Below are 18,715 nucleotides of genomic sequence, written 5' to 3' on the forward strand. Positions count from 1 at the left end.
ATTGACCGTCTAGGCATGGTTGAACTGCAGAAAACACGAGCCATGGTTGTTTTACATCTTTGGGCGTGTTTAGTGACATCTCTGAACCGTCAAAGGGACTGTGTCTGTGATACAATATCCACAATCAACGTCTATATTCAGGAGTTCTGGGAACTGGGGTGATGCAAAATATTTTTTTACTTGTGTATTATGTTTCATGATATCACAACTTGCTGTGCTGCTCTCTGGTAGTCGTCCATAAGTCCCCCTTTGGCAAACGAGACTGCCGACCATATTGCTTCTCATTTTCGCAAATTGCCAAGTTCTTTCTATCAGTATAGCTATTCCATAAAATGTAACAAGCCCAAGCTTGTCTAGGGGTCTGATATTTGAAGCTGAAGATATCACATTTTATGTCCTCACGGTTCGATTGATGTAAATAAATTTGAAGATTTTTCTTCGTTTCTTTTGTATTGGGGTGGCATATTTATCTAATATTAAGTGTTCCTTTTCATGACCCAATAGTCTACATAAGTACGTCACATTCTGGTATCGGCTGTAGAATTCCTGCAATTTGTAGTTAGAAAGACAGCCAACTGGGGCAGTGACGGTGCTGTCAGCAATGGCGCCTGTCTGTCCAGAGTTGCTACAAGCGCTCATCTGACGATAGCTGGATGGAGGAATGCACAGAAGGTTGAAAGAAGGGAAATGTTGAAAGTAGTGAGATTTGCCATGGCATCCCATACGTGGGGGTGAAGTTCAACACTATCTGTCAGATCGTATCATGTTTCATGTCAGCAGCGATACGGCCACATGAAGGTCATGAGATTTTAGATTGTGCTTTGCTTCTCTGTAGTTAAACGTGAACTGCTTTTACAATTCCAGATGACCAGCACATAAGCTAATGAAAAATAATGCTACCAGTATGACATTATAATAAAATAAACGAGCTATTCCATTATTGCAGCAGATGCAGAAGTAGATACCATGTTATATCAGAGAAACATATTCTTAACTTTTAATCTGGAAAGTTGGCTGTGTCCTTTTCTTTTGTAAGAATTTACCTTATTTTTATTCTGTTGACAATGGAACTACAGCTGCATTATCACATAGGACCATGAACAATTATCATTCTAACAGTTGTATGATTGTGTTGCATTCTATCAAAGCATAGAATTTCTTGTTTAATCATTTGTGTGTCAAGTCTGAATGTGGCAGGCACCTTGCATGAACGGCTGCTTAACCCCAATTGCCTCGCACACCACAGAATACAAAGTTTATGATAATGGCACCACTGTACGTGAGTCCTACTTAAAGGTGAGTACAAATGATGGACTGTAGAATTCACATTTGCATTCTGTATTTAGAACAATATCACAAACATATCTAGAGAGTCATTTCAGCATCATTGCAGAGATGTTTGTTGCACTGAATGCTTCACGATAGCATCTCCACGAGCTGCTGCTTGCCGTTCTGCCTGGCGATGACCCATGGTTTGCGCCCGCGTGCATCTCTGGCCTGAGTGTCAGCCCCTGCATCGAGCAGCACGGCCGCCACCTTCGTGTGGCCCCATCCTGCTGCGCAGTGCAGCGGCGTCCACCCATACTTATCCCTGGCATCGGGGTCAGCAGAGGAGTCCAGCAATCGCCGCGTCACAGCCACGTGACCACGGTATGCAGCCCAGTGCAGTGGCGTGTTCTGCTTGCTGTCCCTCACATCCACCTCTGCTCCACCTTCCACCAGACATGTTACTGCTTCAAGGTGTCCCCTCTCAGCTGCCCAGTGTAGAGCAGTCCACATGTCCTCGTCCCTCGCCCCCACTTTCGCCCCTGTTGCAAGAAGCACCCTGAGCTCCTCCACCGCCCCCTCCTTAGCTGCCTGGATCAGTCCTCGGCTACTCTTCTTTCCAGGAAGGCTCCTGCACAAAACATAAAAAATCTCACACCTTCCTGAAAACACACACTTAATAAAGAAAACATACAACCAAAAATGTATACATATGTCCAACAACGACCCTACTATATTCCCCTTCTATGATACGAAACTCGTATATTAAGGTATAGTGGTTCTGTCTTCAACCACCATCCATTAAAAGTTTCTTTATGCAACCTCTCAAGATTTTCAACTGTCAAATTCCGACATGCTGATTCCTGTAGCTCACTTTCTTTCAACTTGGTGTGCTGTTTCTTAGCAGTCATTACATCCACTAAAATAGATGCTTCAGGCAGCTTATACTAGTTCTCTGTGAAACTATCAAACATTACACACAAAACAATTTACATTTACATGTTAAAGACTTTCCTGACATTAAAGCAAAATCCTTCAAAGCCTCTAAAAGTGTACAGTCTTCTACATGAACATATTTGAAAAAAAACAGGGAAAGACACACACACACACACACACACACACACACACACACACACACACACACACACAAAGTGTCACTTGTATCTGACAAGTTCACTACAGTCATCCTAGAAAAGAATACATACTGTAAAATGCGTGTGGCATGTGCTGGTACCTAAAATGTGGCAACTTCTGGAAAACTAAAGCAAAGAAATTATATGTACTTTTCTTATTCTGCCAAGAGATTTATTACAACTTATCAACATAATATTCATCTTCCATATGCCCAGATCCATTCTGTTAAAATATCAGATGCACACTAAAATGGTAATACGACTGTTCCAAATTAAAATAAATCCATGAAATGGAATGAAAAATTAATGAACTCTTACATACATCATGGACTCTCGATGAATAAGCTTTTTGAAAATTTATGTAACATTCCATAACCTGTCCTATTTAATAATGAGGTAGACAATGTGAATCATGAACAAGTCTACAATATTTAACAGCCTGCAAATCGTGTTGACCCCCATAGTGCTTTACTAGGTCCACCAATGGTTGTGGTGGTGGTGGTGCTCCACTGCCTATCTCTGTTGTGTTCACTGGTTTACAGGGACCAACAATGACATTTACTACATAGTAGCAATGTTGCTACTTCATTTTAGAACACAGAGTGCACAGAGATACCAAAATCAAGTTAAAGCATCATGGGACTGTGTATGAATAGACCCTGTTGTTTGGAATCTGAGGCTATGGTAAAGAGCAACTAAGTCATTTCATCTATGTCTACATGTATACCATAAAATGACATATCATGAGTAAGGGCAAAACGACTCATTTTTGCCTGATCAACTGACGTAATAAAACCATTTAAAATGTTTACAAATGCATTGCAATAGCATTACTAATACCATAAAAGAGCTTGGATCCCAATTCCTACCAAATTTTTGCAGTTTGTTAAAATGTTTGTCCGAAAGACTACATGCCTGTCATGCGATAAATAAGCCATAGAAAGGGCCATCAATATAGTAAACAAGAATGAAATTGGCTGATTGAGAGCAGCCAGACAATTAGGTGTATCACAGGTGACTTTCAGAAGGCATGCCACAAACGAAGGGTCAGAGGTTTCGTCTACATTTGACGAGGGGTTTATGCAGGATATAGAGTCCCAAAGGAACTAGCTTACTAAGCCGCAGAACAAAATAGTAACTCTCACAAATTTAATAAGGAGAAGAAAATTGCTGGCAGGACTGACTGAAAGGATTTATGACACACAATCCTGATTTATCTTTAAGGGAGCTGGAAGCTGCTACTTTGTCTCATGCAATGGTATTTAATAGAGTTCAGGTTAACAGATTTTACATGGTATATGAATGTCCTCAATAAAGAAGGAATTTCGCCAGCATGAATTTATCTGTACTTTCATGTGTGGACATGAGTCAAAAATTTTTTGCAATGACTGGAGAAACAAGTGGGGGTACTTACAATTGTTGAAAGGGGGTTGCACATTACAACATTAGTGTGCATGAATTCTGCTGCTAACTTTTTATACCTCCAGCTTTACTCTACCCCAGAAAAAACCGGAAGAGCAATTAACTGATGGAGTACCTATAAGAACTCTAGAAATAGGGCCAGAAAGTGGATGAATGGCTGGAGAAATTTTTCTAGTTTCATTAAGGTAAGCAAAGAGAATAAAGTGTTTATCACTGATGACGATTGCTGGAATCTCAAACATGTTCAAGTGCTGAAATGTGCCAATGAAAATGGAGCTTCTCTATTTTGCCTACTATCCCACTGTAATTGCCAACCTCAGCCAATACACGTTTGCATTTTTGGGTCCATGAAGACCCATTATAATGAAAGTTTCAAACCTCCTAGAAACACACCCAACGTCACCCAGTGCCAAATGCGTTTGCTCTTTGCCACTGCATAAGGTATAGAAGCATGTGTGGTTAATACTAAGAGTGGATTTCCTAAGGTTGCTTGACTCACTCCAGGTCACACTGTTGCTGCCCTCTCGTTCACCTGCATCACTTAGCTAGCTGAAATGTCCACATGCAAAAAGGGAGGCTAAGTCAAGGGAAAGTGAAAGTACCACTCAAGCAGGGCTGGGCTTCAGTTCCTAGTCAGCAGAATCCACCCTCTTTTGCGCAAGGCTAACTATGCAGGGCCTGTGGGTGCCCGGGCACCATTCCACCTCGCCACCATCACTGAGTACCTAGCAGCTGAGTGCTTGAACTGGATGGAATCGTAGCCTGCAACAATAAGACATACGTCACCCTGCACCACTTGGACCTGCAATCTGCAACAATAAGATGCGCAACAAGCTGCCCTTTGACTTCACCACAGAGGCTTTTGTCCTGCCCAACATCCAAGCCATCCTGTTGCCAAAGGAGAGTGAGAAGAAGGCATAAACGGTGGCCGCCTCTCTGGCTCATGGGACACACACTGCTGCATGCTCCCTGTATGCAATGGGCTCGGCCAGCAGCTTGGACAAAAACAATCTTCGCCTGTACATGGTGACCAAAATTCACATCCACCTAGGCGCGACAACGAATATTCCAATTTTCCTGCACGTTCACATGTTTTACAGAATATTTCACCATCTGAAGAGGAATACTTCCACAGCTTTCAGACTTGTAAAACATAGCTCTAGATGACTCAAGGCACCATTTGATGAAGTATTTCCAGTTAGTGCTGCAGTACAATGCTCATTAAAGACACGTAAAATAACTCTGGTTTCTTCTGGCTTTCTGAGCAGCTGCACCAACAACAAGCTTCTAGAAGAGAAAGTGAACCAGTGAAAATTAACTGAGGATTGACAGATATTTCGACAAGCTCGCAAAAGAATATAGTTAAGCAGGGTGGAAGCGTATAACTCAGATCTCGGTGCAGATGAAGATGACTGTGCTTGTATATACTGCACTATCTTCTCCCATTCAAGACCAGGGGAATCGTGCATTAAATATACTCGTTGTAAGGTATGGGCTCACAGTATGCTCATATCCCAGCTACAGTTATGAATTTTGTGAGCAGTCTTTTCAGACCTTAGAAACATATGCATGGATATGTATTAAACCCTCAAGAGGTTTTGGCTTAGGGTGTTTAATTTTTCTGAAAATTGTGCACTATCATTTTGTCCCTATTGTAAGTATAAAATGACACATGGGCATAGTTTCTTGTCTTAATTTTTTCTGGATTTTGAAGTGTTTACATAATAAAAAATGATTAAATTTTTTGAATAAAAACAAAACATTAAAATAGTATGTCATTTCTGGAACTGTTCCCTACAGCATTACAGGTCACTAAGGAACCAATGAAAAAGGAAGTTCTGGAAAGAAAGCAAAATGGTTGCTGGGAAAGTGTGAGCATTCAAGATCAAGAGTTAGAAAGGAATTCCGTTGTTAAAAGTAGAGCAGAGCAAGGATAGAAACAGTATAGTGAAGACCTCTATGAATGAAAGGAACTATCGGATGACATGACACAAGAAAAAACGGTCATCAAATTACAAAACAAAGGGGATTCAGTATTAGAACTTAAGAAAAGCTTTGGAGTACTTGCACACAAACAAGACAATCTGGTTGGATAATATTACTTTGGAATTTCTATAATGTTTGGTGAAAGTGACACCCATATGACTGTTCAAGTTGGTTGCACAACCTATGACAAGGGACATACAAGCAGACCTTCAGAAAAAAATGTCATCCAGATACTATTGAAAGCAGGCAAAGGACAATAAGTGAAGACTTCCAAACAATCAGCTTGACAACTCATGCATCCAAATTTATGACGAGAACAACATACAGTAGAATGATAAGGAAAATTTAAGATCTATTATATAGTCTGATAAGTTTGGATTTAGGAAAGATAAAGGCCTCAGAGAGGCACTTGCACTTGGTAATGGAAGCAATATTTACCAAAAATAAAGGAATGTTCATTGGATTAGTCTATCTTTAGGAAGCTTTGGCAGTGTAAAATGGTGCAACTCATAGAAAATCCGGAAAAATAGTTTAATAAATAGGGGAAATGCAGGTAATATATAGTTATATACAATAATCGACAGGGAAAAATAGGAATGGAAGAAAGAGGGCCGGCCGCGGTGGTCTCGCGGTTCTAGGCGCGCAGTCCGGAGCCGTGCGACTGCTACGGTCGCAGGTTCGAATCCAGCCTCGGCCATGGATGTGTGTGATGTCCTTAGGTTAGTTAGGTTTAAGTAGTTCTAAGTTCTAGGGGACTGATAACCACAGCAGTTGAGTTCCATAGTGCTCAGAGCCATTTGAACCATTTTGAAGAAAGAGGAACTAATTCAAAATATGCTAGAAATGGTTCACCCTCATCGTTTAAAACGAAAATCGAGGTATCACTGCTGCAACTTAAGAGATTCAGGAATAGAATTAAAATTCAGAATGAAAGGATTCGCTGATGGTATTGTTATCATTAGCAAAAGTGAGAAAGAATTACCAGAGCGGTTGAATGGAATGAACAGTCTAATGACTACAGCATTCGGATTTACAATCAAAAGAAAGATGAATGTATTGGGTAGTAGTAGAAATAACATTGATAACAAAGTTATGAAAATTAAGGACCACACTAGCAACAAACACAGACATAAGGGACAATGAAAGTTGCTCCAGCAGGGTAATACGACATTCCTCAGAAAACAAGACTACAAATACCAAACACAGACCTTAATCTGTAGAAGGAGTATCTGAGAATGTACATCTGGAGCTGAGTAGTGAATGAAAATGAATCGTGGGCTGTGAGAAAAGCAAGAAAAGAATACCACATTCAGAATGGGAGGCTATAGAAAGATGTGAACTGATAAGAAAGGAACTGTGGAAGTTCTCCACAAAATAGGTGAGGATACTCATATGTGGGAAACTGTGACAAGAAGAAGGGAGAGGGTAATAGTATGTGAAGACATCAGAGAATAACAGCCATGGTACTACAGGGAGCAGTATTGTTACTCTCATGTGAAGAAACTCAGTTACTCCCCCCACCTCCATATCTCACATAAACGTAGGTGGTGCTATCAGCACTAAATTTCTTGGAACAGCCAGAAAAGTAATCTATAACGAGTAGAGTTTCTGCTCTGTATGTGTGTCAATGCTGTGACAGGCTGTTATGCAAAACTGCAGCGGTGCGACCAAGGTGCTCCATATCTTGAGGAGCTGAGGCAGAAGAGGAATTTTCCACTTTCTTCTGGTTTGACTCTTTAAGGTCATGTTTGTTACCAGTAGATATTTAATTCAGAATTCTAGGAAACTTTCTCCTCTCTCATTCTTTCCAATAATCTTATATTGTCTCTTAACTATGTCTTTTTACCTTCCCCTATTACAGCAAACCAATGATTATTAGATGTTTCTCTTTTTACATACAGAGATACCTATTCACTATTGTTGTATACTCTCTTGCTGTCACTTGATTTTCTGGGAGTGACAATGGGTTCCAAAACTGAATTATTGTTGCTATTGTTTTGCTAATTATGACACAAATAAATCACTGAACTCTTCAAAATTACTCCTGGGTTGCTATTAAGTGTTGACCTTTTCCTCAACTTCCTCATCCTGTTGATATCATCACATATTTTCTTATTCATATTTCCCAGCCTTCCTACAACTCCCCCCTTTCCCCCTCACCACTCCAATCGAGGATCTTTGAGACTACCTCGAGTGTGCTGTTCATGCCATGGATTCTAAACTGAGAAGCCTAGTGCAGCTGGCCTGTCTGTACCTTGCAGAAACTCATTGCCTCTCTTCCCACATACGTTGTGCTGCCAAAGGAGCTTATTCAGGCCTTTGACAGGTTGTCACATTAATGCGATTAGATAGTATATTCATGGGTGATGTGTTTCGAAAACAGCTTCTTTAAAGAAAATGTAGAACAGTTTTAATGTATTTCGTGTTTCAAACATGAATTTTCATATCATGCTAACCAAACAAGAGAGAATCAGGCTGAATAATTAACAACAGAGGCTAGAAGTTAATTATCAATGATCTAGGAAGTGCAGCCAATTTAACCAAAAGAGAACATTTCTAGTAAGTAAACAGCACAAAGTACTGCATAAATACACTCCTGGAAATGGAAAAAAGAACACATTGACACCGGTGTGTCAGACCCACCAAACTTGCTCCGGACACTGCGAGAGGGCTGTACAAGCAATGATCACACGCACGGCACAGCGGACACACCAGGAACCGCGGTGTTGGCCGTCGAATGGCGCTAGCTGCGCAGCATTTGTGCACCGCCGCCGTCAGTGTCAGCCAGTTTGCCGTGGCATACGGAGCTCCATCGCAGTCTTTAACACTGGTAGCATGCCGCGACAGCGTGGACGTGACCCGTATGTGCAGTTGACGGACTTTGAGCGAGGGCGTATAGTGGGCATGCGGGAGGCCGGGTGGACGTACCGCCGAATTGCTCAACACGTGGGGCGTGAGGTCTCCACAGTACATCGATGTTGTCGCCAGTGGTCGGCGGAAGGTGCACGTGCCCGTCGACCTGGGACCGGACCGCAGCGACGCACGGATGCACACCAAGACCGTAGGATCCTACGCAGTGCCGTAGGGGACCGCACCGCCACTCCCCAGCAAATTAGGGACACTGTTGCTCCTGGGGTATCGGCGAGGACCATTCGCAACCGTCTCCATGAAGCTGGGCTACGGTCCCGCACACCGTTAGGCCGTCTTCCGCTCACGCCCCAACATCGTGCAGCCCGCCTCCAGTGGTGTCGCTTCTGCCTTGGTGCCAATGATGGTCGTATGCGTGTTTGGCGCCGTGCAGGTGAGCGCCACAATCAGGACTGCATACGACCGAGGCACACAGGGCCAACACCCGGCATCATGGTGTGGGGAGCGATCTCCTACACTGGCCGTACACCACTGGTGATCGTCGAGGGGACACTGAATAGGGCACGGTACATCCAAACCGTCATCGAACCCATCGTTCTACCATTCCTAGACCGGCAAGGGAACTTGCTGTTCCAACAGGACAATGCACGTCCGCATGTATCCCGTGCCACCCAACGTGCTCTAGAAGGTGTAAGTCAACTACCCTGGCCAGCAAGATCTCCGGATCTGTCCCCCATTGAGCATGTTTGGGACTGGATGAAGCGTCGTCTCACGCGGTCTGCACGTCCAGCACAAACGCTGGTCCAACTGAGGCGCCAGATGGAAATGGCATGGCGAGCCGTTCCACAGGACTACATCCAGCATCTCTACGATCGTCTCCATGGGAGAATAGCAGCCTGCATTGCTGCGAAAAGTGGATATACACTGTACTAGTGCCGACATTGTGCATGCTCTGTTGCCTGTGTCTATGTGCCTGTGGTTCTGTCAGTGTGATCATGTGATGTATCTGACCCCAGGAATGTGTCAATAAAGTTTCCCCTTCCTGGGACAATGAATTCACGGTGTTCTTATTTCAATTTCCAGGAGTGTATTTAAGTCGAGCCAAAAATTTAATTAGCTATCAGAAATTCAGGGGAATATATAACTAAGTGGTGTGGAACAAATGGAAGTTAAATATCAGTGACTCTTCAATGCTCTGGTTATCGGAGAAGGTACAGCAGCAGCAATGGGTAGGGTAGAGAAGGCCGTCAGCAGCACCCTAACTGAAGGAAATCCTGTGGTAGTTACTGGAGAGTTTTGTGAAGATACAGAAAACTTGAGAGATGGGCAGACAAATATGACGTCTTTTCATCAAGGATGCAAGCAAAGCATGTTGACCACTAAACCCCTTCTGTGCTCTGCATGATGGATAAACTGAGAGAAACAATATGGGGAGACTCCACACTGTATGGGAGCACCCAGAGCTGCCGTTAGGCCTGGGTTCTTATCCTCTGAGCTGGCCACAGGTTGCACGCATAAAGATCAACCTCACATGGGTGCACGGACGCTCACTTCACCTTTTCTGCGAATCTTCTATACAAGCCATTAATGAGAAACTGTTTCATCTGCTGTGCCTTAAATGTAGTTAAAAAGTTTTCCTGTACCGTCTAAAGACAATAAAGGATTGTGCTGAGAAAATTATTTTCAGATTGTAAACACCAAGTTGGGAATAGCAATTGCTCTGACTATCTACTTTAGACGAACTGATTTCCTCAGGTCTATATTAGCTACGTCATCAATCGAAAACTGTAAATATATTGTTGCTCAACATGATCTGTGCTGCAGTAGGCTACTTTGTACCAGGTGTTGGTTATGAGTGACACACTTAGTCCTCATCTTTCCTTGTGTTTACGCAGCGTGACACTAGTGCTAGGTATTTTACTGCACGTAGCATTTGCAAAAGACACACTAAACCGCTTTAAACTGTACTTTATGCAAACAGCATTTTAGTGACCTGCACAGTGCACAGAATGAGTCCTGAGGCACAGCTTGTCTTGGCCCCAAACTAGACACATCACTGCTTCGGCTTATGTGCTGAGCAACACATCTTTGTGCCCACAGCAAAATGACTGATGCTGTATGCAAAGGGTTTGTACCTTTGTTGAGATACCTGATGCAGAAAGCTATAGGGCAACGTTTTGTACACATGCAATTTAACAGTGACAACAAATAAGGAGGGACTGTTTAAAGGTCAAAATTTTTGAAGCTATGAAAACTTGGGCTATTTCATGACATCTGCTGGTAAACACTGTTAAATTTAGAGATATGTCTGAATGTGACAAAACTGCCTATTGGCTTCTGTCTCTGGTTGTTTGGCCAATGTTCGTCTGATGATTTTTCTGACGTTACGGCAGCGTGAGTGGCTGGCATTGTCAAAGCTTCACCCTCCATTGCCAGTGATGAACTGGAGCCGAGCTCACAGCCGCAGACCATATGTACCTGTTGCACCAATGTCTGAGGGCTTTTCCGCGGTCATTTCCGGTGTAGTTGTACTCTTGCTACCTGCGACGGTCGTTCGCTGCATTACAGGAATCCAGGATCCGTTTACCTTAAGGCTTTCCGCTTTCTTGTTGAAGCCATTCAAGTGTTTTTCTATTTCTACAGCTTCTCTGAATAAGCGGCTGCTTTCTCAAGCTGGCCCAACCTGCAATGTCTCTTATGTTCTTTCATCCTGGTAATGATTGATCGTCCAATCATCCCGTCTGCGGCAGCGAGGTGGGCTCCAGATCACCACTGGCAGTGGAGGTTGAAGCTTTGACAATGCCAGCCACTCGTGCTGGCGAAATGTCAATAAAACCATCAGACGAACATCGGCCAAAGAACCCGAGATAGAAGACAGTAGGCAGTTTGTCAACGAGTGGCGACGAAAGCCTTAACAATTCTCTTTGAATCTGGCAGGCAACAAAAGTATTCTGAGGTACCAGCAAATGGCTGTTGTAGGCATCAATGAAGCTGCATTTTACATGACAGAGACATCTATACAAACTCAGTGGCAAACATTATAGCCTTGAACAGACACACACACACACACACACACACACAAAGAGAGAGAGAGAGATGGGCACAGAGTTTCACACTTAAGAATGGGAAGTGCAGGTGATCATCTTGTCTCGCACTTACCTGGTTTCTGTTAGTGGCCCACCGAGCAACTGACTCACTTTGACCACCTCATCAGGGTGGTTGAGGACCGCATCGGCCCAACCCGCTGTGGCAAACACCAGCGAGTTGGCTGTTATGAAGGCGACAGCGACCTCTGCGAGGCTGGGACAGGAGTGCCTCACTGCCAGCACCGCCGTGCGGGCCGCGTTCTCTGCTGACAGCTGACTGGCCAGCTGCTCCTCACACTGGACCTTCAGCCCCCACACGCCGTACCTGTCTGCAGCTGCCAGGAGTTGTGGGGCCATGCGGGGCATCTCGGGAGCATGGAGGGAGTTCATGTAGGCCAGCAACTGGTGCAGCACCGGGCCCTCCACGTCGGGGACTGTGACCACACTGCTGCTGGCCTCCGGCGTGTCCTGACAGAGCATGGCGGCGAACACGGGGCTCCTGCCTGCCAGGACGGCCCTGTGCGCCACCAGCCGCGTGTCCCCGGCCACCAGAGTCACCGTGGCCCCTTCCCCAGCATCCGTAGCAGCAGCCTCTTGCACCTGCTTGGCGGCTGCCATTGTGAATGTTTCTGAAACAAGGCATCATTGAACAGCCATTTGCCCTTACACATGTATTAGGCATAGGTGATCTGTGCTCAGCAACAGCGGGTAAATATCGTCCATTACATGTCAATCACAACTGCATGACATCCTTCCCTAGCCACAGGTGATATCCACGTGTCTTCAACAATACAATATCAAACACCTGTATTTCCCACAAGAAGTCGACAGAAAGGGGTGAAGACACTATTTGTGTAATTTCTAGTCGCAGTAAAGTGTTACAAAACAATGAAGGTTCTAAATATGGAGATCAGGAGCAATACAAACAAGGCCTGTCGAATGTATAGCTCATAATCATTCCAGGTATTTAGGAAACTGCTAGTAATTACCTTTCCTGTTCCACTGCCAAGTAGAGCGACAGTGAAACAAGTACTAAAATGTAGACTTTCACGGCCGGAAATATCATGTCCATTATAATTATCCGGGCTGTTATGCCGTGGTCGGTTGATAAATTCTGTGTGAATTCCCAACGTTTCGTCTCCGAATGCGGGAGACATCTTGAAGGGGGTCCGTAGCTCGATGGAAGGTCCAACACACCCAGTACAGTCAGTAGCGAGCCAGTGGGTGTGTTGTCGACAAGGGGAAATAGCATGTTCATACTTCGCATAGCTACTGTCTTATGGTTATCTTAAATGAATTCGTGTCAGTTAACGATCAAAAATCCTTGCCCTTGCATCGTAGCAGAAGCACTCCCAATCTTTGGCGCGAGGCGAATCGCGACCGGTACTTCTGGCTGAACGAAAACAGGCGGCACCGTCGGAGCTTCCATCCACTTCACAGAGCGCGGTGGTCTGCAGGTGCGGCTGCCATCAGTCCAGATACGTCAGGAGCGTCAGTGGTACGGACCTCCCCCTCCCGACACCCCCGACAAGAGGAAATTATGTCCCCATTTTGCAAAATACTCTTAACGAGCTTGGCTGACGTACTGACGCAACGCCATCTCTTAGCGCAACATGTAAATGCAGCCTCAGTTTTCTCTATGTCAACAAGTTTATGTTGATAAGATCATCTCACAGATGGCGTTGCATGTTGCGTATCCTCTGCTTCCGATGCATGCACCTTCTGGATGCAGCACTGTCATTCGAGAAAATACCATAAATCTCGATCAGTAGGTGGCTGGAACTATACAAGCAGCGCCACACGGAAGAATCGGCCAGTTCCCATTTGCAATCTGATAAGAGGGTTCTTGCTAAACGTAATACGAACAACGTGTGCAAGTTGGTAATGTATAGTCACGTGTACGGTGACGAAAATGTTGTCGACTTTTTACCGCCTAATTAGCTTATCACAGCTAAAAAATTCTGGAAAAAGTGTGTCACTTTTCGGATGATTACACAAAAAAGCGGTCTTTAGTCAAGAAAGGACGTGCAGATCAGGCAGAGCTGAGAGCTTCGTTGCTGTTTCATCTCAGTAACTCACGGAGGTAAGCCAGAAGTGAGGCATCACCTTTCTACGAAGAATCTTACCAATAGATTCGCGGTAGCATCGACATCAAAGCACATGGCTACATTCATGATGAAAGAAGATACCCAGAAAGAATTACTCGTTGCTGCTGCAAAACTAACAGCAGCTTACGAAGTTGCCACGCTTCGTCAGTCCTTCAGTTCTCTTGACTGTGACGTAAAAGTGAATGCCTCAATGTATCCCGACTACAAAGTCGCAGCAAAACAGTCTACAGCCAGAACCAAAGCTATAGCGATTGTTAAAAATATTATCGCACCACACTCCGTGTATGAACGCACAAAACATTTGCAGACAGTTTAATTTTAGAACACTGGCACCGACGCATCGAACCAGGAGGCCGAAATGGTGTTTCCTTTAGTTGACCACTACTTAGCTGAAAGTGACGGAATCCAAAAGAAGCTGTTCAAGTTTGAGTCACGTAATAAGGAAACATCGGAGACAATTGCAAAGTTTTGTTTAGACCCTTAAAGACAACAGCAAATTCCATCAGATAAATTAATCGCTTTACTGGAGGCAATACCAATAACTTCGGAGGCCTTCATCGACGCGCTCAGCAGAATGTGTTTCACCAAATTAAGGAGCGACTAGGAAACAATGTAGAGGGAACTGGATGGCCTGCCCGTATTCTCCACAGTACTACTATCAAGCGCTGCTGCAATCTTAACTCTAGACATTGAAACAACCGTCGTGAAAATACGTAATTGTGTTTCAATACACTCTGGGAGGACAAGTTGAGAAAGTTCTGCTTATACGTTGATGTAAATCATCAAACTCTTTTATCTCATTGAAAAGCAAGATGGCTCTTATTAATGCCCGCAGTTGAGAGAATTCTTAACCTTTGAACAATTTTTTGACGCCAAAGAGGCCACTTGAAATAATTTGATTTTTTCAGTAATCCCATGCGCGAAATTTATTTCACGTTACTACAGTCAAACTTGGCTCTGTTTGAAAAATATATAGAAAACGAGAAGAGTAAAGTCTCGATAATTGAAGTAAGAAATATATTAATTTACACTTAAAGGTGTCTAAATGAAAGGAAGACAGTCAATTTTACCGGCATGCAAACAAACATGTATTTGAAGAAATTAAAAAATGAGAACCCTAGCCAAGAAATAATTTTATTTCAGAATTTGAACTTGAGACAATAGCTTTCTGTACGATAACATTTGATTAGTGAGAGAAATGGGATAGTTGTCTTCATAAAGATCAGGTATTTGATTGGATGACGCCATCTGAAACCACAGATTGCTTGACGACTGAAAACGCTGCTATGTACCTGAATAAAAATTATGCGAATATTTCAGGCGACAATTGTTTTCGGTAATATCATATGAGAGAGAGGTCCAAAGAGCTTTTCGAAACTCAGGGGAGTCAAGTGTAAACACTCCGTGGAAGAGACGTGGATTTACTTTCTTAAGGAAACCCAAAATCCTGAACACAAATGCCGACTACTAGAATCTTGCGAGTATTTTTGTTCTATTCCCGCACACAATGCCACTGTGGAAAGAGCATTTTGGCTGACGTCGACCCAGTGCACTGACGAAAGAAGTCGACTGCCGACAGGGACTGTGGAATCAATCTTACAGTGCCAGTTTGACTACAAGCTGACTTGCATGGAGTTTTATAAATACGTAAAGGGAAAAAAAGATTTGCTGAAAGAGGTGAAATCTTCAGAAATATGTGGTGTACCAATTATTTCTCCGCAACAAATTACTTGTAAATGTGTTCTAAATAAAAATAATTATAAGAAGTGAATTTCTTGCTTAATTTCTAGTGCCCTGTATGAAGAGTGTCCCGACGAGTCCCAACTAGATGGAGCAATCCTAATGACACAGGAGATCGAATTTCGTACAACATACAGATACAGTCATGAACGTAAGTATGCATGATAAGCGATGCTACGTATATACGAAGGACGCACGGGAATAACGATCGAGGTCCATCAAAATCTTAAATTTTATGCGTGATGTCTCAGAAAGGAATGGAAGTGCTGCAATATGTCAAAGTTTTTCGTGAAATCGATCAAGTCAACTGAAAATCCGCGTCGAAGTTTTGATGTACTTGAGAAGAACGATGTTGGTCCATTCTATGCCGAGGAAGAACGACCTCCGCCCTCTGTGGTTCGTATTGTGTGCTGCAGCTCCGTGCTACTGGCCTAACAATACTTGACCGTCACTCACACAGTGAGAACCGAGTTCGAATTGTTACGTTGTTTAGTAACAAAGCACAGACAAGTGAAGTGAAATGAAAGCCACAGAAACGCAGGAGGATGAAGAACGTTCCGGTCCTGTGCGGAATGCAGGGAAACCAAGTGCTGAGGCGTATTTCTGGTTCTTCAAAATGATTATGGACCTCGAGTCACGTTACAGTTACGACTGTAATTATTTACGACTGATATCCTTTTAGAATGTTCCGCTGATGGAAAGGTATAGATTAACGGACGAATTCAATCAAATGGCCTCCTATGTTACGGACAACTCACCTGATATTTCCCTGAAGAACTTAATATACAAGAGTTATGCCTGTTATATTCAGAGAAAAATCCTCGAAACCCTGTGTCGTACGAAAGAAACAGACGGATTTTTGTGACAAACAATAGTGTAAGTTTTGTGTACGCCAGAACTGTCATGTTGAGTGTGACAGATTTAGAGCTACTCTCTAAGAGTGATTTACAGATAAATAACGAAAAATACACAACTCAGATTCAAAGTCTGAACAAGCAGGAATAGCAACTTGAAGTGAACTACGTAAGTGGAAAGCAGGGAACTTTTATGAGAGCAAAAAGTTACGGACGTTTGAAATCTAAAAAAAAAAAAAATCTGATTACTAAAACAATGTATGCGGACTACTAGAAGACTCTTCCGTTTCGTAAAATTTGAACCAACAAAGCATATTACAGCAGACAGATATCATTTTATTCGTTCAATATCCATTTGCTTTCTTCTGGGCAGTCCGTTCTACACATTTCTTCACGTGATCAGAATGAGTAGTACATCCATAAACGACGCCATCTGGCATTTTTCATCAGACAACTTTCGCAGTTTTTTTCTAGCAGTTAAGATGGCGGACGTCGGAGGAAGAGGACATGATTGTGTAACGTCACGTCGACAACGCGACCATTAGAGACGGAACAAAAGCTGAGGTGAGGAAACGATGGAGAGGGGAAAATGGTCTTGCCCTTCCGAAGGAACCGTATCGGCATTTGCCTTAAGCGATTTAGGGAAATCACGGAAAACCTATATCGGGATGGCAGGACGTGAGTTTGAACCAGCGTCCTCCCGACGGCGAGTCCAGTGTGGTACCACTGCGCTACCTCACTCGATGCTGACGTCTTCTTGACGTTTTGAACGCCATGACAACTCCCTTATTTTCACCTCTATGCATAATGACAAATTCACAATCACTGAAACTGAAACACCACCTCTGGATTTACGCGATGTAATCTACTCTGTAAACGTTAACCATCACAACTGTCAATAAACACCATGTAAAATTATTTAAACTCCAATGACGAAAGAAAATATGTGGTTCGTAACAACGACACGTTACAACACAGAAATCTCGCTCTAACATGCATTAGATACGTAATATAACATAGAAAATGCATAGACCCTCATACAGCACAACAATAACATCCCACATAGACGTAAGCACAATCTAATGTAATACTACGTGGGAAGTACAAAGACGTACGTGTAGTTCAACAATTATCTGAAGAGGAACACTTGAAAATGGCAACTCCGCCGAAACGAGCCCGTTGTGAATCAATGTAATGAACAGACGTCAAAACAACTGACAGCTAATTAGAGCAGTTGTAGGAGAATGTCATTTTTACCTCATGTTCGCTGCAGTCCCAGTAGAGAAGGTTTTATACTTGTGTCGGAAAAAGCAGGTAACACAAATTCAATTTAGGGTCTAGTTAAACATCCAATACTAATCATGGTGAACAAGCGCCACAGACTCACTGTGCACTACCTCGATTTCCAGCAGTTCCACGTAAACAGTGGGTGACCAAAAAGCTACCATTCGCATTGCTGCTACGTGTATGCAACGGAGCGCGACTCCGATGCACGTGTGTAATAAATAAGCACCAATACGTAGGCAAGGCGTCATCGGTGTGGCATTCCTGTCTCTCCGGTGTGCGTTCGGTAAATGCGAAAACGAGGACTATGTCGATGTTGCCAAACGACTCGACAGGGGACCGACGTGCTGTTATTCTGTTCTTGGCTGCCGAAGGCCAAACAACAGCAGACATCCACCGGAGAATGAGGAATATGTATGGGGCGGCAAGTCTGTTGAAAATGACCACTGTTAAACAAGGGGGCAGGGGGTGCGAGGGGGAGGAGGGCGTTGCCGCTTCATGGAAAAGCACGTCCCCATATCACAAACGACGTAACACCAACAGAAGTGGGAGAGACGAGGTGGTCTGACGGGTAATGAACCCCTGTGTTCAAAAGATCAGATCTGATGTGATCCCTGCCTTTTGTCTGATGATGATGGTAACGAAATGATGGGATGAAAACGTCGTTATTGTATGTTTGTGAGCCGGCCGACGTGGCCGTGCGGTTAAAGGCGCTACAGTCTGGAACCGCAAGACCGCTACGGTCGCAGGTTCGAATCCTGCCTCGGGCATGGATGTTTGTGATGTCCTTAGGTTAGTTAGGTTTAACTAGTTCTAAGTTCTAGGGGTCTAATGACCTCAGCAGTTGAGTCCCATAGTGCTCAGAGCCATTTGAGCCATATGTTTGTGAGTGTGTGTATTTTGGTGTCTTTAGCTTACATGATTTGATTAAATGCGTACGTTATAGTTCCTGGTATTTGTCATGATGG

The 18,715-nt window shown here is 43.5% G+C and overlaps 1 protein-coding gene across 1 annotated transcript; it reads right to left on the bottom strand.

Annotated features, from left to right (window-relative positions):
• Window positions 1-1,051: 1,051 nt before the first annotated feature.
• On the bottom strand, window positions 1,052-12,379 carry LOC126213205 (ankyrin repeat domain-containing protein 65-like). Its single transcript, XM_049940838.1, has 2 exons — window positions 11,835-12,379; window positions 1,052-1,897 (listed from the first exon to the last, which is right to left on the bottom strand). The coding sequence occupies exons 1-2, from the start codon at window positions 12,377-12,379 to the stop codon at window positions 1,417-1,419; spliced, it is 1,026 nt and encodes a 341-aa protein (XP_049796795.1). The 3' UTR covers window positions 1,052-1,416.
• Between the last annotated feature and the right edge of the window lie 6,336 nt (window positions 12,380-18,715).

The sequence above is a fragment of the Schistocerca nitens genome, chromosome 11 (assembly GCF_023898315.1).
Source record: "Schistocerca nitens isolate TAMUIC-IGC-003100 chromosome 11, iqSchNite1.1, whole genome shotgun sequence".
NCBI classification, from domain to species: domain Eukaryota; kingdom Metazoa; phylum Arthropoda; class Insecta; order Orthoptera; family Acrididae; genus Schistocerca; species Schistocerca nitens.